Genomic DNA, 24,016 nt, shown 5'->3' with positions numbered 1-24,016 from the left:
CGGTACTGAACCTTTTTCTGGATAACTACATTTTGCTGTGTCCTCTTGCTTTAAGATAACACAGTCATAAAGTAGCAATCCCAACAAATGGGTTCAGTCACTTTTATTCAAGTCATGATTATGTCTTATACTGTCTTGCTCATTTCCATGTCAGCAGCTGACAGTAAGCATGAGTTGTATATGGCCCTGCTCAGCAATATTGCATTCAAAAAATGTTAGCCCACACAGCAAAGGAAACCAAACCAAACACAACAAAATAGTGACCATGAGATAACTGTGCAGTTTAGATTCTTGGCTCAAAGTAAAAATTCAGTACACAGAACTATAAAATACACTGAGTGTTAAGCTAAACAAAATTAATCCTCTTCTGGGCTAGAATACATTTTGTTTTGGCAATTGGTTCTAGCATATTTCATCAAGATTTTGTCTTGCCAAATATTAATTCCAGCACCTGGACCCTATGGTTTTTCTTTGCAACAATATACAACTTGACTTTCTTCATTGGGTTTCTCGCTGCTTTTTGTTAATTGCCACTTAAAAATCTCATACAATATGCACTATTCTTACTGCTTTAGTTATGGAAATCCCAATAATCCTCATCTAAGCATGGTTTAAGAGCCGGAATCCACAGCTGTAGCATTTCAGTTGTGACTCAGAATTTACAAACAGTTCTTCAGCTTGTTTGGGAGTCCTTAAAATATGTTTAATTGTCCACAATCAGTTGTGAAACTCAGTGGGTACGGGTAACCTTTATGGAACCAGATTTCTGTATGAATTCTTTCAGGTATGCTTTTATGAATAATGAATTATACTAATTCAGATCAACATACTAACGTTTTCCATGGTTTGCAAAAAAAAAAAAAAAGGATTAAGGGCCTTTCTCTTGCTGCATTAATGCAATGATTTAGCTGCTCATTTCCCCCATTGAAGAGTAGTGATATGAACCATTTCAGAACTTTTTTAATGCACAGATTGATACACAAGACATCCCATATATAGGTTGCACTTTTAAATGTGATTATATTCCACCTCTTAAACTAAATGATCATTTGAATATCATGCTTTGGTCATCTGTCAAATAATGCTTCACTACATTCAGATTTCTTAAAACAATACTGGAACACTAATACATTTATTTCCACAAGTCCTGTCTTCAGATAGAATATTTTACAGGACTGAGTCAGCAATATGCATAGGATGTATGATTAGTCACTTTGTATAATTAGCCTGCTCTAGAGTAAAGCTCTAAATGACTTTAAAGGAACTAAGGAATTCCCCAAGTAGAATGAAGAATATCAGCGTAGGGAAACCAAAATGGTTGTTTAGAACTTAGGGACCCACTGACACAGAACAGACTATAGACAAAAGCACCATACACATTGGCACTATATACAAAAGCATTGGCAACGACCAGAATTGGCACATTGGCAACGACCAGAAAAAGAGCCCTTAAAATTGTGTGCATCTAGTACTTAACACCTAGACACCTAGCCTATATAAAACCAAACAGTTCTCCCATGTGTTGGGGAGGATGCCCCACTATAGGGACATACCACATGTGGTGGGAGTGTCCAAAAATAGAAAGGTTCTGGGGAAATGTATTTACAGAAATATCTTTGATTACAAGTCAGACAGTCCTCATGACCTCAGAACTGGATCCTCTTAACTTGTATAGTCATTATATGTTGCGAATTAGAAACAAAGAAAACATAATTTAACCACTGCCTGAACAACTGTTGCCAGGAAATGGAAATTATTACAGCTATTAACTATGGAAAAGCTGACACAAAAATTAAAAGTAGCAAGGGTTCAAATTGAAATACAACAATTTTTAAGCAGTCTGGTATGATTTTATTGGCTACACAAATAATGAAGCATGTGGTACCCATAGTTTACAGCACAGTCTGGTGTGCATTAAGTACTCCTCCCCCCCCCACCTTCCCTCCTCCCTGCCCTATCCTATAAATTTTAATTGTTATTGATACAAAATACCTTTAACTTGTGGTCATCAATCTAAGCAATACATGTTACTATAAATCATATCATATCTGTAATAATTGTAATAATTTTGGTATATACCCTTAGACACAACTTTGTTAATATATTCAGAAATGCTTATCTGAGTGTTTATTGTTTTAATTTTATGAAATTGTTGCATATCATATGCTCTGATGTTAACAAAGGTATATCTCAATGCAACCAAAACATATTAAAGCTGAAAATGAATGAAAAAAAAGAATACCAGTATAGTGCAGTTGATTCTCTTTTTGAACTATTGTCCCTCTTTGCAAGATATAATAATTCCTATACATCTATACTCCAAAAAGGGAAGTGAGCAAATGTACAGAGACGTTAGATCACTCCTTCCTTTGGTAAAGTGCTGATAGATGTTTCTTCCACTTCACGAGCATGTAACTTAGTTAACAACTCTGGGTCCAGCTCAGCCTGCTCCCGGATTTTTTTTACAGTTTCTGGAGTACTCATTGCGTAGGATTCCTTGGTTTCTGTCTGTATACATCTTAGGCACTTTAAACAAGTGTCTCCTAATTTTGCAAAATACTGATAGGTACTCTCACTTGAAAAGCAGTACAATATTGGGTCTGCAACGCAATTAAAAGTAGTCAACAAAAGTGTAATGTGGTACAAGTTAAAGATGCTGGCAGCAAATTCACAGCTGTTTTCAAAGATGCTGCGTATCAGCAATAGAACATGATATGGTCCGAAGCACACCAAGAAAATGATAATTGTGCTCGACACCAGACGTATAATTTGAATCTTCTTCTTCTTCTGAGTGCCATGGCTCTTGCGGACAACTCGCAGAATGCCATAGTAAGAGAAAATGAGCAGACAAAAGGGAAATAGGAAACCAGCCGTGAAACGGTAATAATTGATGTTGTGTTCCCACGTTTTGATGGGATAATGCTCAAAGCACACCACATGGCTGTCCGAGTCCTTAGTCACTTCACCGTGCGTAAAAAGAAGGCAGGAGGTCAGAATTTCCTTGGCCCAGATGGCAATGCTCACCACCACGGCAGCCTTCATTGTCCGAAACTGATGGCAGCGAAAAGGATGCACCACAGCCAGGTAACGGTCAATCGAGATGCAGCAGAGGAAGGCAACACTGATGTAAATATTTTCATACAAGACAATGCCACAAATTTTGCACAAGAGTTCATCATAGGTCCAGTTGTCATGCTGCAAAACATACTGGAGCCAAAAGGGCAGGGAGAAGATGTAAAGCAGATCTGCTATGGTCAAATTGCAAAGGTAGATCCCCAACTCATTTTTGACCTTCACCTGCAAGTAGGCATAGTACAACGAGAGACAGTTGGCTGGGAGTCCTACTACAAAGACAAGGACATATATCACAGGTGATAATGTCTGGTGTATGGTGTGATCAATGGTGCAATTCAGAGTATTATTGTCGTTTGCGATGTCCTCGGAAAAGTCATCCATCTTCTGCAAAGAGTGACCACGGAAGCCCCAGCAAGGCAGGCATAATTTTAATCGTCTGTCATTTCATTCTTTCTACATTTTCTTCATACCAGTGTCAGTACTTGTGAACACCTGCATAGGGGGAAACAAAGCATAGTAACATTCTTCGAATGAAATGCACCAACAATAATACCTAGAATATTGTTCATAAACATTTGTAATTCTACCACATTAAATAATCTTTTTTAGCTTTCTCTTGATTTCAAGCATGGAAAAGTAAACTTAAAACTAGGGATAAACAAGTAATACATAATTGTTACAGATCTGGGAGTCACTAAATCCACCACAAACTATAGTTTATCCAACTGGTATTGGCAGTTACCAGTTATGCATATACCAGTAATTCAGAACAGCAGCACTTTGTGATTACCTACAGGTAGTAAATATTTTCTGATTGAAGAGCTATGCCTAGAGTACTGAGGCCCCTTTAAGAATTGTTAAAATAATATAATAAATTTTATTTATATCCCGCCCTCCCCAGTCGAAGCCGGGCTCAGGGCGGCTAACAACAATAAAACAGTACAACAGTACAACACAACAACACACTCTAAAATCATTCATTATAAAATTAATTCAGAGCTCCGCGAAGATTGCCGAAGGAGGGAGTCAGGCTGTGCCCTGGCCAAAGGCCTGGTGGAACAGCTCTGTCTTGCAGGCCCTGCGGAAAGATGTCAAGTCCCACAGGGCCCTAGTCTCCTGTGACAGAGTGTTCCACCAGATCGGAGCCACAGCCGAGAAAGCCCTGGCTCTAGTTGAGGCCAGCCTAACCTCTCTGTGGCCTGGGACCTTCAAGATGTTTTTATTTGAAGACCGTAAGTTTCTCTGTGGGACATACCAGGAGAGGCGGTCCCGTAGGTACGAGGGTCCTAGGCTGTATAGGGCTTTAAAGGTTAAAACCAGCACCTTAAACCTGATCCTGTACTCCACCGGGAGCCAGTGCAGCTGGTATAGCACCGGGTGAATGTGATCTCGCAGCGAGGACCCCGTAAGGAGTCTCGCTGCAGCATTCTGCACCCGCTGGAGTTTCTGGGTCAGTCTCAACGGCAGCCCCACGTAGAGCAAGTTACAATAATCCAGTCTGGAGGTGACCGTCGTGTGGATCACAGTGGCTAGGTCAGGGCGAGAGAGGTAAGGAGCCAACTGCTTAGCTTGGCGGAGATGGAAAAATGCCGCCTTTGTTATAGCTGCAATCTGTGCCTCCATGGAAAGGGAGGTGTCGAAGATTACACCCAAACTCTTAACGGACAGTGCTGGCACTAATTGCGCCCCCGCAAGAGATGGGAGTTGCCCCCCCAATCCCATATCGTCCTGTCCCAGCCACAGGACCTCTGTCTTCGAAGGATTTAGCTTCAACTGGCTCCCACGTAACCATCCAGCCACAGCTTCCAAACATCTGGTCAGTGTGTCTGGGGCCAAGTCAGGATGGCCATCCATCAACAGATAGAGTTGGGTGTCATCGGCATACTGATGGCAACCCAGCCCAAAACTCCGGACAAGCTGGGCGAGGGGGTGCATAAAGATGTTGAAAAGCATTAGGGAGAGTATCGCACCCTGAGGTACTCCACACACCAAGGAGTGGCACGATGACAATTCCCCCCCAAGCTCCACCCTCTGTCCCCGACCAGAGAGAAACTAGCGCAGCCATTGAAGGACTGTGCCCTGGCTCCCCACGTCGGCAAGGCGGTGGTCCAGGAGTTCGTGATTGACCATGTCGAAAGCTGCTGACAGATCTAGAAGAATCAGCAGCCCTGACCCGCCTCGATCCAGCTGTCTACGAAGATCATCTGTTAGGGCAACCAGTGCTGTCTCGGTCCCATGACCAGCAAGGAAGCCGGACTGGAATGGATCCAGAGCCGATGTTTCATCCAGAAACCCACCAAGCTGTTCAGCAACCGCTCTCTCAATCACCTTACCCAGGAACGGAAGATTCGAAACCGGGCGGTAATTGGATAGATCTAAAGGATCTAATGATGTTTTCTTTAAGAGCTGGCGCACCACTGCCTCCTTCAGTTCCCCTGGGAATGTCCCCGTGCCAAGGGACAAATTGATGATATCCCCCAGGAGGGCCCGCACCTCGTCTGGACACGCTCTAATCAGCCAAGACGGGCACGGGTTGAGAGGACAGGTGGTGGGCTTTCCAGCTCGGAGGAGTCTGTCCACATCGGCTGGGGATATCCGGTCGAAGTGGTCCAATACTGGACCCGAAGACAGTCGAGGGGCCTCCAGTTATTGTATCCAAATTGGCAGGGAGGTCATGGCGGAGCAACAAGACCTTCTCTGCAAAAAAGCTCGCAAATGCCTCACAGCTGTGTGTCAAATTGTTATTTAAATTTGGCTGTCCCTCAAGGGACGTTAAAGATCTAATTATACTAAATAATTGTGCCGGGCGAGAGCTAGCGGATGCAATGAGGCCGAGAAGTAAGACTTCTTAGCAGCCTTCACCGCCATCTCATAGGTTTTCATAAAAGCCCTATAAGATGTTCTTGAGGCTCCGTCACAGGCACCCCGCCATACTCGCTCTAGCCGTCTGAGGTCCCACTTCATTTTCCGTAAACCAGGGAGCCCGGTTTCTGTGGGGTCGCAGAGGGCGCTTAGGTGCGATCTCATCGATGGCTGCCAGGAGCTGGATATTCCAGCCCTCAACAAGCTCAGTCAATGAGTCGCCAGGGGGAGCAAGGTCCCGCAAGGCTTGGCGGAATCTATCAGGGTCCATCAGCCCCTGTGGGCGAGCCCAAATCGGCTCGCCACCTAAGCAGGGTGGGGGTGGAAAGTCAATCCTGGCTTTCAGAGCGTAGTGATCAGACCATGGCACCTTCATCGAAGGAGACATGATCACATCTATACCTACGCCAAAGATCAAATCCAGCATGTGGCCTGCTTGATGTGTGGGGCCCGAAACAAACTGGGAGAGCCCTAGTGTCGCCATGGAAGACACCAGGTCCAGAGCCTGTGAGGAGGGAGTGGCATCAGCATGGATGTTGAAGTCCCCCAATACCAATAGGTTAGAGAACTCCAAGGCCCAGCCGGCCACCGCCTCCAATAGGCCTGACAGGGTGGCTGCTGGTGCGCTAGGTGGCCGATACACCAGCCAGACAGCCAAGCTCTCCTTGGAGCCCCACACTAGGCCAACACATTCAATGCCAGGGATCGATGGCGATGGTAGAGCCCTGAAAGGACAATCTTCCCGGATTAATAATGCCACCCCTCCCCCCCCCGGCCCACAGTCCACGACTGGTGGAGGACGGAGAAACTAAAAGTCTGTTAGAATCTTCCCAGATCAAAATACAGATTCATTTAACATTATCATCATCATCATCATCATTATTATTAATCAATCTCAGGGCAATTCACAGGGTAAAAATACAAAATAAAACCACAACATATATAAAAACAAAAACAAAACAATAGCCCCCAACAGCCCTCATGAATAATAAAGATTGAAAATGAGTAACTAATCAAGAAACCAAAGTAAGCTATTCTTTCTTTCAACATGCTTGAATAAAATAGTATTAAACAGCAGGAAAGTACATCTTCTATTAATTGCAGATGCGCCACAACAGATTTAGTTCAGTGCTAAATACATTTGGAGGCCCCTGTTTAGTTTGATTATACACCTGAATCCAGTAATATGTCTTTTGATAGCAATAACTCTTATGAGAAGCAATTTACTGAAACATGAAGTACATATCTTCAGAATGCATATGTTATAAATGCATCTATAACATTAAAGTTGATGTCAGAGAAAAAAACAGAACTGATTTTATTATACAACAAAATTCCCTTCTATGAAAATCTAAGACAATTTCTGCGTTTGGCAGGGCCCCTAGAGTCTGTGGATCCTGGCCACCACTGATGTAGAAGTCCCCTGAAGTTAGGAATAAATTCCTCTCTTTACCTTCCTGGCAAACGATTGCAGTACTGATATATTCAACTGCTGTCTTTGAACATTCAGCCAGTAAAAGGCAGCTTGTAGCATCCTTAGATCTGCCTTTGTAGAAACAAACTTGGGTGCAAATGTGTTGGTTCAAAGGGATGCAAAAATACTGAACAATGTCATTTCTCTGTAGGAGGCTGCATCCATTGTTTAACACACTGGCAAGCAGGAAGATAAGCTCAGTCTTTTCAGAGTTCCAGTGTCAGGAAATGGCCATTAAGAGTAAGGGAGTGTTACACAGCATCCTCAGCGGAATAATATTCAATCACAATCTAAGACTAGGATACCTTCAAATCAGACTGACTACTATAATATTCTGCTAGCTTCATGTCACAATAATAATTCTCACTTCTGTACCATGTTCTGACTAGTGCATTTATAAACACCGGCACACTTACCCAGGAGTAAAGGTCAACTGAGCACAGTGGGGCTTGCTTCTCAGTAAACATGCATAGGATTGCTCTGTAAGCCCCATAACCATTCTGTAACATAACCATTAAAGCACTGAAAAATAAGCTACAATAACCATGTCAAGAAGGGAAGTGGGATCATGCTTGCTTAATATTATCTGCCATCACACTGCATGTAGCTCCTCTGTAACTGTCCACAGGTTGAGGGCATTCATTCTGCTAAACACATGTATGCTGTCCCTATGAATGTACACCCTGACAAGCGTTGCTAGAGCATCAGTGCACAGCGGTGAGGGAAATGTACGCAGCTCTGTTCTTCTGCTGCATGTGACTATCATTGTGTATTTTGGAAACCTGATTAGGGCAAATATTACTAGCAACTCTCAGTCATATACAGTGGTACCTCTGGTTACGTACTTAATTCGTTCCGGAGGTCCGTTCTTAACCTGAAACTGTTCTTAACCTGAAGCACCACTTTAGCTAATGGGGCCTCCTCCTGCTGCTGCACCGCTGCTGCACAATTTCTGTTCTCAACCTGAAGCAAAGTTCTTAACCCGAGGTAATATTTCTGGGTTAGCGGAGTCTGTAACCTGAAGCGTATGTAACCTGAAGCATATGTAACCCGAGGTACCACTGTACTACTTTTTGCGTGTGCTTTTCAGCTTCTTAATGTTCCTAGAATCATAGAATCACAGAATCATAGAGTTGGAAGAGACCACAAGGGCCATCGAGTCCAACCCCTTGCCAAGCAGGAAACACCATCAGAGCACTCCTGACATATGGTTGTCAAGCCTCTGCTTAAAGACCTCCAAAGAAGGAGACTCCACCACACTCCTTGGCAGCAAATTCCACTGTCGAACAGCTCTTACTGTCAGGAAGTTCTTCCTAATGTTTAGGTGGAATCTTCTTTCTTGTAGTTTGGATCCATTGCTCCGTGTCCAGCAGCAGAAAACAACCTTTCTCCCTCCTCTATGTGACATCCTTTTATATATTTGAACATGGCTATCATATCACCCCTTAACCTCCTCTTCTCCAGGCTAAACATGCCCAGCTCCCTTAGCCGTTCCTCATAAGGCATCGTTTCCAGGCCTTTGACCATTTTGGTTGCCCTCCTCTGGACACGTTCCAGTTTGTCAGTGTCCTTCTTGAACTGTGGTGCCCAGAACTGGACACAAACTGATCCTACCTGATCTGAAACTGAGTCAAGTCACCATTTCCCCCGTTTCTTCAGGTGGGGAACCAAAATGGGAGAACGCTGACTTCCTAAGGTCACAACCAATCCATGGCATAAATTGTACACTTTCAAAAAATAATAGAGACCCAAATCCAACTTTTTGAACAATTTTCCAAAGTGACTCTGAGAGTAAAAAGGTAAAGGTAAAGGGACCCCTGACCATTAGGTCCGGTTGCGGACGACTCTGATAGTCAATAGCTATAATTTAGGGACGTGGGTGGTGCTGTGGGTTAAACCACAGAGCCTAGGACTTGCCGATCAAAAGGTCGGCCGTTCGAATTCCCACAACGGGGTGAGCTCCCGTTGCTTGGTCCCTGCTCCTGCCAACCTAGCAGTTTGAAAGCACGTCAAAGTGCAAGTAGATAAATAGGTACCGCTCCAGCGGGAAGGTAAACGGCGTTTCCGTGCACTGCTCTGGTTCGCCAGAAGCGGCTTAGTCATGCTGGCCACATGACCCAGAAGCTGTATGCCGGCTCCCTTGGCCAATAAAGCGAGATGAGCGCCGCAACCCCAGTCTGCCACGACTGGACCTAATGGTCAGGGGTCCCTTTACCTTTACCTTTAGCTATAATTTAGGTTATTCTGAGTGAGTCTTTTTAAAGCAGTTGGACTTAGGTTAGTAGCAAATAACCTAAGTTCCATTGGTTTCAATGGGACAGCTTTGACAAATGTTTTCTTGATTGGGATCAAAGTGTCCAGTATTGCCAGCAATGGCTTGTTCCTGGCAAGAAAAGGACCAGAGCATGTGAAGGAAAGGAGGAGCCCTCCTCTGCTTTCCCTGTTCCAGGTTCCAGTTTCCTAAAGAGAGAAAAATTTCTAAGCTTCACGGTGGCTTCCATGAATAGGAACTACATCCTTTGGCGTTGAAATTGACCCCAACATATTTCAAAATAATTACATAGCTGTGTGTGTTTCATTAAACTAATCTGAAAACGATGACTTTAAACACTACTGCAATGATTAAATGAAACATAAACAAGAGGCTAATTAGTCATCCCCCCAAAATGTTATATTACTCATTACATCTACTAAGAGACTAAACTGTTGGCACTTGGAATTTCCCTTGTCTGTTCAGCTTCCTTTTCCAGGTATCATACTATTTATATGACAATTCTGACTGTGAATGGTAGGACAGTATTTTTGCATGCAACTTCTCAGAATGTATAAAGCAGACTTGGGGTATAGCCCTACAATACCACACTGCAACTCCAATCATATTTCCTGTTTCCAATCTTTCCCTGCTGTTATGAACTGTGTTGAATGGACAGTTTGCGAGTACAGCTAAAACAAAATAATGAGGATCACCAAAGCCAACGGAATTACACGGCAAATGAGGCAAACAGCAGTGAGGACAAAGAAGAAGAAAGTGACACAGAGAATGCAGCATATTGTATGAGTGCCCCCCCTCCATAACTTACTTGCTTGCATTAAAATTGCTACTTTACAAACAAATATTGAACTTGGATAATATTTAGTGCAACTGTAGTAAAAGCTTGCTCTCCTATTGGATAGGCAGTATGTGTTCTGGTTGGTGTTGGACTTTGAAGAGTCCTCATTTTGCCATGAAGGTTGCTGCATAGCCTTCAACCTGTGACTGTCAGATAAGATATACAAGGAGTCAGGACCAAAAATATGGCATCATAGATACTATTGACTATAGTATAACGTTATTTCAATAAATCTTCCTAATTTTTTGGGTGTTTATTTCCACCACCAGCACCCCATGAGCATTACCAAATCTTTAAAATCCAAAGAAAATTAAGTTTTCTTTTAGAAAACAATAAACCCTGAACCTGAACGTTACTAGGCACAGCTTCAAAGGCTGGATGTTGTGCTCCTAACATGCAATTAAATAACCAATGCTAAACAGGAAACCAACTAAAAAGAGAACTGGGCGCATGCCAACAAGCACTGAACCACCTCAGCAAAGAGATAATCGTCAACAAGTTACCTCCCATCAAATTCATTTAAGGATAAGCAGCTTGAATAATGCACAACCAAAGGGTTGCAAAACTTCACAAATTGTGTAAGTTTAGGAAGGTCTTTTTTTGTATATTGAGACAGAAAGGTAAGAGAAAGCAGCAACTAAATCCATTGCTGCAGGGTTTTAAAAAATGCATTTATCTTACATCATGTGTAGATCTTCGATAGGATCAAAAGTTTTAATGCAAAAATCACACAAACATGTTATTCCTTCATTTCCACCTTACAACTTCTATGTATATATTTGAGTCTTTTTAAAATAAAATAAGATAGCAGCATTGCATCCAGGGGTGACAAAAACACAGTAGGAGTAAGAATGTTAGAACTGCTTCTTCTTTGGCGATCACTCGTAGCTGAGTAAGATTGTCTTCCATAAACACGGTTTAACAACGAGTCCGTAAGTGACTGTGGAGGCCAATTTTGGATCCACACGTCCTTCCACAGTGGGGACATTGGTTTCTGGGCGGGAGTTGATCACGGTGTGGTTTTGCCAAGCGTGCCTTCCTCCTAGCACGTTTCTCTCTTGAGTCCTGAGTTTGAGTGTCTTCAAAGCCCATGACACCTTTGGTAAAGGCTGTTCTCCAACTGGAGCGCTCACAGGCCAGTGTTTCCCAGTTGCGTGTCAAGGTCCCCAGGGCCACCCCAATAACTCACACATCACACAGAATTTTTTGTTTAAGATTTTTGGCGTAATTTTGGCCACAACTTTATTAAAATACAAAAATGTGAGTGGTTGCTTAGGCATTGGTTGCGACTATCTGCCCCCACCATGGGGGACAGACTGACATTCCGCACGCTGCTAAAGTCAGAAAAGGGGAATACACTTGGGGGGTAGCGAAGGAGCAGGGAACCTGCCCTCAGCCCTCCCCAAATGCAACCAGGAGCTCATTGCTATGGCCCGAGCCCCCTTGACAGAGTGGACAAGCAATAGTTAGCCCCCGATTCCTTTAACGGAATCCCTTGCAGCAGCAGCATTAGAGGGGCAGGCACAGCCAATCCAGCCCCTCAACCAACCAAACCATAAACCAATGCCTAATTGCAACCTTACAAGTTGTGACGATTTGCTACGCAGTAGGCAAAAACCAAATGGCCCCAGCCAATCAGCCAGATGGACAAAATTCCTACCAGGCCCCTGCCCCAAGAGCAGACGACCCCATGACAGGCATAGCAAGGTCAAAGCGAACAACCCTAATTCTAGGGAGGGAGGGGGGCGGGCAATCCGATGCACAGGCGAAAAGAGGAAGCCCTAGCCTCGTGCAATGAGTTTTAGCATTTCTGGCTGTCAATCAACAAATGGCAATATTAACTTCTTCCCAACAACAAGGGAAGCCCCAATCGCATCAGTGGCCAATGATCAATTAGCCCGCCCCAAACTATGGAGTGTCCTGGCTGCCCCCACCGCAATACGTGCTCTCCATGAAGGAGAACACGCTTTGCCAGTGTTTATACTACACTTTTTTAGATTTGCCTTGAGACCGTCTTAGAACTGCGGACCACCATCAACAACTAAAAGCATATTGAAATGTTTTTGGGTGTGCAGTTTTGTTTATGGATGTTGACAGTGCAGAGCCCAGACTCTCAATCATGCTAGATCCGTTTGGTGGTGCCACTTGTGTGACCCAGCACTTCCAAGGTACCTAAATGTGAAGGGCCCCTATTTTGTTATGGTGCCATCTTGAGAAAAGCTCCTGAGGTATTCTGGAAGGATCCACTACTGTTCTGAAGAAGCTACAACACACTGGCTAATATGGGAGGTAGCTCAAGATAACCACGAGACAGCAAAAACTGCAGAAAAAAAATAGCAGGGGCAATTAGAATAAGATCCATTATTTGATTATTGATGTAAACCTCCAGGATATTTTTACCTCTATCTTCAGTACATTGTATTTTATTTTATTGCTATGGCTAGCGGCTGATGCAAATAAATATTCTTCTGATCTGATCTGATCTGGGAGGTAGCCAAAGGAAAATTACCTGCAGAAAAGAAGACTGGTCATTAGGCAACCTGCCTACAGTCAAATGGAAATAATTTGAGTCCATTTTTATCGTGTCCTGTGAAAACGAAGTATTTAATGGGAGTTCCCTTTAGTCTGTTTCCTCCAGATCCAGATGCTATTGTGTTTAACCAAATCATTTCCTCTCAGCTCAATTCTGCACCAACAGATGTAATACTGCTGGCAATTTGTAATGTGAACCATGGATTAAGTCCAAATATAGCTAGCAAACAAAACCAGAAAAAGCTCTTTAAGTGAATGCTGCCCGCCAATTCTGCCTAAACAAACAAGACCAAGATTGCAGCTGCGTAAGAGGTATGTATTTTAGCTCTCAGTGTTTGACACAATTGTGACTGTGTTTGCTCACACAACAACTTCGGAAGAGCATGTTGCTATTTTCCCCATTTTACAGAGGAGGAACTGAAACTGTTCCAAGTGGCTTCCCCAAGGCCACACACTTAGTTTATTGGGGGAAATGGCATTTTTACCTTTGATGCTAGGTAGTCAGCTGTTGGTGGTATGAAACTGGCGTTGGGTCTCAGGCAAAGAAAGACAATAAACCCTCTTAGTTCAGATGGGGCTTTATGCAATAGGAAGTGAGAGATATTAAAACAGTAATTGGGTGGGAGAAAAGAGCAGTCCAGAAGCCTGTTTGCAAAGTAGCTATATTAGCAGAAACTTGAACTAAAAGGTTGTTTTTGTTATTTTCTAGAAGCTACTTTCTACGTCTTCCGTTTGTGCTCTTCCGTCTTTTCTTTCTTTCTTTCTTTTTAAAAAACCCATTCTTAATAAATATCATAACATTTGACTGTTGGGGTCTTGGGCACAGCTGTCAACTTTTCCCTTTTCTTGCGAGGAATCCTATTCGGAATAAGGGAATTTCCCTTAAAAAAAGGGGAACGTTGACAGCTATGGTTTTGGGTGTATTTGTGTGAAAATTCTCAGGGTTATCCCAACCTCTCACATGCCTAGTTACTTGGTTCATGTGTGTGTGACTGGGATTTGAGAGGGAAAAGCAAGTAATTTGGACTCTGGGGAGGGACAGGTAAGCTGGATGCCATCTCTGCTTCCCCTTGTAAATATTTGCCTCTCATTGCAGGTTAGGGGAGGGAGCATGCTTCGTCTACTTGGCAGCCTACTTAGTCTTTGCCACAACTGACCCCCCTAGATTGGCAGTCATGGAAGAAATGGACCAAAAGGTTCTCTCCTCCCAACCCCGCTACTTCTATTACTGCCAGGCAGGAAAGAGGGGCGTAGTCTACCACATTGATCATCAAAGACCTCCAGCACTTGGCATTTCGTTAGGTACCAGGGGCCTTCAGCACTGACACCTGCCAGCTGGCTGGGTCTGTGAGTCATCCTTTAAACATCTCAGAGCTTGAGCTGGGAGTGGCAATTATATCTCTATAGAAAGTCTGCATAATTTGGAAATATCTCTGGTTTGCTCCCCTGGGTGTGTGTGTGTGTGTGTGTGTGTGTGTGTGTGTGTGTTCATTCCGTGGCATAAATGAAATAAGCAACAAAAGGTCTTTCAAATGCCCAGCAGTTGGAAGCAACCCTGCAACCTCCCTGCCCACATTGTTTGCCCACATAAGCTCCTCCATTCTTGTTCCCATTGCTGCTTTTAGTCTCTTCTCTGAGGCCATCGAAAGCATATGCATACTATGCCACACAACCCGGTAACTTTGCTAGAGCAGTATTTTAGAATCAAGAATGCACAAACACAAGCAATCTCCTCTGGGCTTAAGATTTAATGTCTCAAAGAGGTACACTGCCTCCCCCAAATCAGATAAGAACGTAAGATTAATGTCATTAAAGAGCTTAAGAAATTCAAAATAATCTGCTTGATTTTTCATCTGGTAGGATGTGGTTCTCCCTCCTTCCCAATTATCAGCAGCTTAGTCAACCTGCACAAGCGCTACGGTAAATCATCCGAGAAAAGAGATTATGTTCATAAACAAACATCCAATGATGAAGATCATTTTTCCCTCCTGATAAAAGCCTCACATACAGAAGCCTTTCACCAAAAGGAAATTGCTCCTCAGGGTGTAACTTAGGAACATTGATGCTGTATTAAAAGTCAGTTAGTCTGAAAAGGTGCTACTGAATCCAGACATTTTGAACACTGTCACCTAAGATGAACTTTACCATCCAAATATATGTTGGGAATTAATCGTCCTTTGGCTTACCTTTCCCAGCTCTAAGGTAACTGTTCTGATACAGGTCAATCAGAATTAGATATGGTGCCCTAAATATGGACATGTCCAGACCCTTCAAGTGTCCCTATTTTCCAGAGACAGTCCCAGAATTACAGAAGTCCTGGTTTCTGATTTGATCCTGGAATGTTCCACTTTTCCTTAGAACGTCCCCTTATTTTACTCAGAGAAATGTTGGAAGGGACATCTCTATTTTCATTGGAGAATGTTGGAGGGTATGGTGTTATGCCACCCCCAAGCCAAGGAGATAAATAACTATACAACCTTTGCAAGACATCTGAAGGCAGTCCTGTATAGGGAAGCTTTTTTAATATTTAATGTTTTATTATGTTTTTGTATGTTGGAAGCCACCCATTGGACAACCCCCAGGTTCTAGCACTGTGAGAGGGGTAAAACATCTCTCAATCCACTTTCTCTACACCATGCTTAATTTTGTACATCTCTGTGTTACACTCCTGCTCCTGAGCCAGTGTGGTGTAGTGGTTAAGAGCGGTAGTCACGTAATCTGGGGAACCGGGTTCGCGTCTCCGCTCCTCCACATGCAGCTGCTGGGTGACCTTGGGCCAGTCACACTTCTCTGAAGTCTCTCAGCCCCACTCACCTCACAGAGTGTTTGTTGTGGGGGAGGAAGGGAAAGGAGAATGTTAGCCGCTTTGAGACTCCTGAAGGGGAGTGAAAGGCGGGATATCAAATCCAAACTCTTCTTCTTCTTCTTCTTCTTCTCATCTTTCCCCCCTTCTTTCTAAAAGGCATTTGTGCTTTGATTATCTGGCCTCTCATAAGAAGCAGGACATGTTCTCCAACAGCACAGCCTGTACACCTTGCAGCAATCTCTTTTAATACAGCTAACCACTTTCCAGCGCCACATTGGGGACAGAGGACTTTGGAAGACTGCCATTGCGTTCCCCTGGATGGAAGAAGGCACAGAGAGCAGCCATGCTTTGAGTTGCTGGACAGCAGCAAAATGTCCCAGAGTTCTATTACATTTTCAGTGAGATATTTAGGTATACTTCTGACACAAGCATGCTTGTGCTGGCCTTGTGTCACCTGACGCGTGTTCCTTAAGAGAACAAAAGTAGATGACTAATTATTTTCCTGACTGGTCCTAGCCTGTCTGATTCAGCTTTAAGGATCTGTTGCAAAATGGCAGTTAGCAAAGCTCAGACGAAGGGCAGCAGGAAACCAAAAGGTGCATCATAACACCCACAACAGACATACAGAACTATGGGAGGCAGCATTTCCAGAGAAGAGCAAATTCAGATATAAAAGGCTACTGAAACAGTTGACTGGGCTTCCATTCATAACAACTGCTAAATAGCCAAAGAGTTACATGAAAGTACACAGAATGGTGAGCATGGTTTGTTTTGAATAGAATAAGGAGGTAAAAATTAAAATACTGCGAGGAAGGGAAATCATAGGGTGACCAACTTTCATCTCATATCAACAGGTAATTTTGTTAGGATATTTCCGTTCCACCTTAAAAGGGAGCAGGCTTTGTGAGTCAGAGTCTGCGTATTTCCTGTTTTCACAGGATGTTTATGTTTTCTGTTGCTTTCGTTTTCTCTCTGTGTCGTAGACACTGAACCAGGCAGTCATGTTTTTCTTTGTTCTGATCAACACTGAATAAAACTTGTAAATAATGCTCTCCTGAGTGCGACTTCTGCTGTGCATTATCTGCTGATAAAGAGTGTGCATCGGCTCTAGAATGGTCTGGAGCTCATGTTGCTAATTGCTGATACTGCGTGTCTACAGGAGGTCGATGGATCTTCCAGCAGCCGGCTTGGGGGCCATGATGGACTTTATCTCCCTGGCAGTATCCCAACAAATTTATACTCATTCTGTGCTCCTCAGTTTGAGTTGAGTGCTTTGATTATCTGGCCTCTCATAAGAAGCATGCATCATGTCTGTATTATCAGGCCCCTTTACTCTTTAGTCTCAACTTGAAAGCTGTCACTACCTTGACTACTTCTGTCAGTATAGGCATATGATGTACCAGCTGTGACCTCACCTGGACTGCGCTAGGTTTCCTGGAGCTTTTGATGAGAGATTTTGTCCAAAGCTTTTTGGAAGTCTAAGTACACAATGTCTGCTGCTACAGTGATGGGGGTACCTTTGGTCCTCTAGAAGTTGCTGGGCTACAACTCCCTTAATCCCTGACCACTGGCCAGAGTCCAACAACATCTGGAAGGGCACAGGTTTCTCTTTTTTAAAAAATATTTTTTATTAACCGACCAATCAAATCAAATCACATCACATAAATTCCGAATTACAAAGCCGAATTTTAAATTTTTTGTTGGGGGTACCCATATTTCAAGTTCCGAAGGGGATTCCAATCATCTTCTTGCTGCTGCGTTAATATCCACAAATCCGTCCAAATAATGTTCATATTTCTATCCAGTCCTATCTTGCTGTTCCCACGTCTCATCTTATTCATATATTTTTCTTTTTTCTTTGTGATCTCTTCTGATAATCTCCTTAAGCAGGTAAACACCAGTTATAATCCTGTGTGAATTTTTCCGTTTGTCCAATCACCATATCGAGATGGTTTCCATATATCATCACTTCCATAAATAAAAGCACTCTTTCCATCATTAATCTTCGCAAATCTGTCGCCTTCTTTAGTCCTCTGAGGAGGCCGCCTGCAATATGAAAACAGATCCATTCCTCCTCCCAGACATAAGTCTTTCGACAGAACTTGCCAAAATGGCGACGCTGTTTTTTTACTGCGTCATCCCAAAGCTCTTAAACTTTCCACGATCTCCTTAAAACATGCTTTTGGTTAGAAATTATCTCCACACAGTCTTAAATCATCAGCTTAGGTCATTTAAGCGGCATTTCTGACTTGTGGGGGGGGGGGGATTCTTGGTTAATCACATAAAGAAAAGAAAGGAAAGTTCCCCCCCCCATCCAGTCCCGTTGCCGACATACCGAGCCTTGGTGTGTCTTCTCATGATATATTCCTGTTTATCCGACCCGCCTTCTTTCTCAGAGATCTCTTCAATTAGCAGTCTTTACTCCCCCTTCTTCCTTGAAATAGGTGCATTTGCTTCCACCTAATTGTTTCTTTTGAAGTTGCTGCAGCTAGAGGCGCGAATCAGAGACAGCGTCCAGGAGAGTCGAAGTCCGCACAAGGGCTTTCTGCCTAGTGCCCCCACCCCCTTGGGTTTGGGGGTGGTATAGGGCACAGCAGGCAAGGGCAGTCCCCCCCACTCACTTGGGGGGGCAGGGAGGCTGCTTACTCCCATCACAGCCTCTTAATTACCTCGTGTGGGTCGGAGAGATGTTATTGTCGGCCATCTTCCAATGCGCCCCTAGTGGCCCCCGGAAGGGCACAGGTTTCTCATTACTGGTCTATCAGATCACCCCTCTCTCCACATGGTTATTGACACATTCCAAGAACTCTAAAAGGCTAGCAAGACAGAACCTACCTTCGCGGAAGCCATGTTGATTCTTCTTCAGTAAGACTTGCACATTTAATAATTTACTATAAATTCTGGAAAGCTGCTTGTCTGTTTTTTATGCGTTCAGACACCTCTTAAGAGATCGTAACCAAATTTTGCATGATGGTTCTTGAGATTAAGCATTGATTTTAACTGCTGGTTTCAAACTGCACTGATGTTTTGGTTTCTTAGAATTTCTGAGCAATACTAGGTATGAGGGTGCTGGGTTTATATGTAATAATGTTTTGCACCATTTTTTCTATAATTAAGGCAACTGGCCTATAATTCCCTGCATTGCCCTCCTAGACCCATGTTAAAAATTTACAATTTTGTGTGTGTTTCTTAATAGTTCTGAAGAAAATATCTTAAAACATCCTGCTTTGATCCTCCATGCCAAGTCCTACTAACTAAAATTTATTTTTCTTTGCCACTGTTACAGTAAAGGAACCCTCACTTCCATCACGTACAGTGACCCTAAAGTAAAAAAAAAAAAAAAAAACAAAAAAACAAAAAAAAAACCCAGAGAGATGGTATCTTTTTGTGGGGTTTTTTTTGTTTTGTTTAATGGTTCCAGTGTTGCAGTTTGAAATAAGGATAGGTTTTGGATCGGAAAGGGTTGCTCATGAAAACATTCACATTTGTATTCTAACGTTGCAACATATTTTTAGTCACTAATTGGAGATATGCCTGGGCAATTGAAAGGATGTTTCTGGGATTGTGTCGAGAAAGCTAAGCTGCAGCATTACATAGCCAATAATGGAAATCTAGGCCTGCATTGTAACTCCCATTCTTGGCTGTATACATTCTCACAAGAGATAACTGACTCCTTCATCTATGTACAGACCCAGAGCTCTAGCCATCTTGAGGACTGGACCCTTTTTTCTGAACTTGCCACTCCTCCTAGCTGGGCTGGATTTAGGTGTAGGCAGCCTAGTGCTGGCCTTGGGGTTCCTATCACAGATTATCTACTCAACAGTCCATTCAACAGCTGAAACCTGTAATGCAAATAGTTCATCTTGACTTGCATGTGGCCAGCACGGCATTATTTTTGAAACTGTTCTGATTCTGATTTAATGGGGAATAGTGCAACACTGATTGCAATCATATTCATAGGTGTTTAAATTTATTGTCTTAGATGAAGGCGTAAAACCATGCCCACAAATTGTGCAAAGGTAATGAAACGGGCTCAGGATGCAATTTTAAAAAATCCAGTTATTCAAAAAGTGATCAGACTGAGGAGGACCAAAGACATGCCCTGCTTGGTGTACCATTTGATCCAAGGGTGGTCTAACACCAGGGCAGTAGTATTTCTCCTCCAGGCATTTTTAGGTAGGACTCTGCACCAGATATCTAATTCTGTGTTCTGGCTCAAGCTCTCTGTGGTTGGAGGGGAAAGAGAGAGTGTTTGGCTGGTCAGCTTGGCCCATCAAAACTAGTATCTTTAAATTTATTTTAATTTAATGTATTTTTTAAAAATGCTTAAACTGTTCCAGTATAAGAACAACAAAATTCCTTAGTACAGCCCATGGGACCTTCCCTATCTATTGCCTCTTAAGTCAGTAGAAAATATAAAATTTCAGATTTTATACATAAAAGCACTTTTGTGTAGCAGAATCATAGAATCTTAGAGTTGGAAGGGACCCAAAGGGTCCGACCTCCTGCAATGCAGGAATCTCAGCTAATAAATCCATGACAGATGGACATCCAACCTCTGGCTAAAAACCTTCAAGGAAGGAGAGTCCACCACCTCTCATGGAAGTCTGTTCCACTGCTGAACAGCTCTTACAGTCAGAAAGTTTTTGCGAATGTTTAGTCAGAATCTCCTTTCTTGCAACGTGAAGCCATTGGTTTGAGTCCTACCCTCCAGAGCAGAAGAAAATTCTCCTCCATGTGACAGCCCTTCAGATATTTGAAGATGGCCATCAAGAAGGCATGTAAAACACCTGTAGATAGTCTCTCTTTTTTTAAGGATACGAATACCACACCTTTCCACAAGGTGACTTAATACCAAAACAATACAGTTTTAAAAATGCAGCACATCCAACAATAATGCAAAACTCATTAGCAGTAGTCACTACAGTAAGAATCAGCTAGGGAATATGTACAGCTGATTGTCTTTTATTCCAAAATCCCTCTGCAGCAGCAGAGTTTTAACCTGATGTCTCGCCCACACTAATGAAGGAGCTAATAGCCCTTACGGCTTCTGTACAACAGCCAAAAGGGTCCTCAGGCTCTTAGTAAATACAGACACTGCTACTTACGGATGGAACTCAACTGTTTATTTTAATAAAAAAACACAACTGAGGCCTAGAGACTCTAACACGAGTCAGCTACCTTATCAAACACATTACTATCCAAACCGCCACCAGGAGTTCTTCCCATGCTGCTCCTAGAAAGCAAATATTGCCTCCTGAGGTGACAAAACTCTTCACTTAACTCCTGTATGAAATGATTGCGCATTGGGGCGATGTAGTGGCAAGAACAGTGGACATTGTGATGCTGGACCTGTCCTCCATTTATTGAAACAGGAGCAGGAGCTTCTGCTTGTAAAGTTGTATGCAGAGAGGACTCCCTACAAACGATTGAGACCCCAGCAGATAAAGGGTTCCCAATTACACACAACACCCCGGGTTCTCAAATGTTTTTAGACTCCAGTTTCCTTCGTCTCTGACTGTTGCCCTTGCAGGCTGAGGAAGATGGAGGTTTGCAGTCCAAGACTATCTGGAGACCGAAGGTTGAGGAAAGCTGGTGCAGAGCTGGGGAACCTGGGACTCTCTATTGTTGGATTGTGGGGCCCATCATCCCTGACCATCATCCATGCCGATGGGAACTGGAGTCACAGAGAACCCTCTGTACATACAGCTGTGCACCCGAGGCTCCCCTACACACATGTATGTAAGTCATGAAAGGAGTCTGTCACCAATGCTGCTTCTCCCCCTGCCCCCCACCCCAAAGTGAGCTCATTTAACCTGACATACGTGCATCTCACATACATCCTGCTGCAAACACATTGACTTGAGAGGCCACAATTTCCTGTTGCCTGGTCCCCACAGTATACCTAAGTGTGGCAAAAATAGAAGGGCAAAAAATCTTCTCACGCAATTAGGCCCACGGACTGTTTGCACAATATTTCTGACGCGCAATTATTTTTTCCTTGAGGAAATGTGTCACATCTGGAACAGCCCTTGGACGTGAGCTAAAGGAGAGGGAAACAATAGTAATTTTGAACCAGGGAGACAACAGGCAAAGCTTATAGTATTGAGCTGGCCAAGGTCTATTCCCGGCTTGATGGAACAAAGGGCAAATAAATAAACGCCTCCAAGTCTCTCCTTGAGGGTGTTGTGGTGGAAATTGGACTGAAAGAGGAGTCTGACTGGAAAGGGGAAAGAGGTTTGGTAAGCTGTGTGGGGAAGGGTGTTTCCTGTGCAGTGAAATCCCACAAATATGGCTCAGAGACTTGAGCACATATTGGGCCAGCCATGGCAATGCTGAAGGTGACAAAGCACAAGTTTAAAATAAGCAGCAAATAAAAATTGTGCTGCTGCTCGAAATAGAGAAACCAACAGTCAGTCTCAAGGTTTCTCGGGATTAACTTGTGGCCAAAAAATTAAAAATGGCTTCTTTGGTGATGAGTCTATGTGTTTTGAGATATGGCACCAGCCCCATAGACCAATAATACTATGCTGGGTGGAAGGAATGACTGAAGTCAGGGCTATAATTGCTGCCTTGGGCAAAAATTAATTTTGCTGCTCCTGGTCTTGTTTATTTGAGGGGAGCGGTTTCTTCAAGGTTTCTCCAGTTACAGCTCTCTTTCCATACTCCTTAAGTGACCGACGACGGGAAGAATGGTGGTGGAATTGGGAACTGACACCTTGGGGAGTGAGGCACACCAGTTCACAGGCCCAGACAGCTATCCCAAAAGTCAGGGATGGGGTGTTGTGCATATTTCTCAGTTCCTGATTTTTCAAAGCAGTTTGGCACCCCTGTCTGCCGTAAAGTTAAGGAATCTGTCTGGTCTGTGTTTTATGTGTTCCAGTTCACTAGAATTCTAGTCCTGGTTTTACAGAAAGCTGGGGAGCTCTAGAGACAAGACCTGGGAGCAGATAAAAAACTATATTTCTGTAAGGCTTTTCACATGCCTAATGTTTTAGTCTATTTCCAATAAAGCAGTTTAGTTACTATCCTGGAGTTAGTTAGCAAACTTATCTTTTCCTCAGGATATAAAACAGCAGGTAACATTGATAGCAAGTGCTCTTTTGAAGTTCGTACATACATTCATCTTCTAAATGAGTTTTTTACAATACAAATCCTATGTATATCTACAGTACTTGTAAATAAGTCCCACTGGGCCATATCCCAGGTAAATTAACATGCTACAACCAGATCAAGATAAGAAAACCAGTTACATCTTTTCTAACAACCTATTTAAGTACTTTATTCATCCTCACCGAATGTCACAAACCAGCTTGGTTATTTCAGAGAACTCTTAACCACAGCCACTTCTTTAAAATGTCAGGAACAGCTATTTAGATGCTTTGCTTTCCCAACCCTTAAAAAAAGTTTTCAGATATAAGAGCATTAAAGCACAATCCTACACATGTCTATCTAGAAGGATGTTCCAATAGCTTCCAGTGTGGCTTACTCCCAGGTAAGTGTGTGCAGGCTTAATAAATTGACGAGAACAAGATATACTGCCTAGCTTTCCTGCTGACCCATTTTCATAGCTACTTATTAACATAAAGAGAGGCAAGGCTCACCTGTAGGAAAGGACCCTCTAGTCAGGGGGAGTTGTGAAAGTTCACTGCCTGAGCAGCAGCACAGAGCTTCTGTCTCTCTTGCTTGGACTGCAGCTCTTGTCTGACTCACCTCTTCCCAGCTCAGAGCTAAGCTGTCAGTGAGACTGAAACGGAGGAGGAGGAGCAGCTTAGCTGCTGCTCTTGTCATTGAGATTTTTTGTGTCTTCTTTTGGTGTAGTTTTTTTTTAAATAATAAATTCATTTTATAATGTACCGTATATAAAGCAGAGGCAACAATTATCCGTTCTTGTCATTATGGAGAGCACAAGAGGAGCTCTCACGGGATCAGACTGAAGGCCCATTGAGTTCAGCTTCCTGTTTCTCACAGGGGCCAACGTGCCCCTGGGAAGCCTGCAGGCGAGACGTGAGGCCTTTCTCGCTGTTCCTCCCTGGCATCTGGTCGACATGGGCAGGATGCCTCTGAAGCTGAAGCTCTAACCAAGGACACAACCGACATATGTGGGGAGACCATATCCCCCATTAATGTGCCTAACCTTCCAAATCTTTTTACACA

General features: G+C 43.3%; 1 protein-coding gene across 1 annotated transcript; it reads right to left on the bottom strand.

The window, feature by feature from the left end:
• Positions 1 to 945: 945 nt before the first annotated feature.
• GPR68 (G protein-coupled receptor 68) lies at positions 946 to 23,778 on the bottom strand. Its single transcript, XM_080991945.1, has 2 exons — positions 23,464 to 23,778; positions 946 to 3,567 (listed from the first exon to the last, which is right to left on the bottom strand). The coding sequence occupies exon 2, from the start codon at positions 3,454 to 3,456 to the stop codon at positions 2,353 to 2,355; it is 1,104 nt and encodes a 367-aa protein (XP_080848071.1). The 5' UTR covers positions 3,457 to 3,567; positions 23,464 to 23,778; the 3' UTR covers positions 946 to 2,352.
• Positions 23,779 to 24,016: the final 238 nt, after the last annotated feature.

The sequence above is a fragment of the Podarcis pityusensis genome (genome assembly GCF_964106645.2).
Source record: "Podarcis pityusensis genome assembly, chromosome: 1".
Taxonomy (NCBI): domain Eukaryota; kingdom Metazoa; phylum Chordata; class Lepidosauria; order Squamata; family Lacertidae; genus Podarcis; species Podarcis pityusensis.
This window is presented reverse-complemented; position numbering and strand designations above follow the sequence as displayed.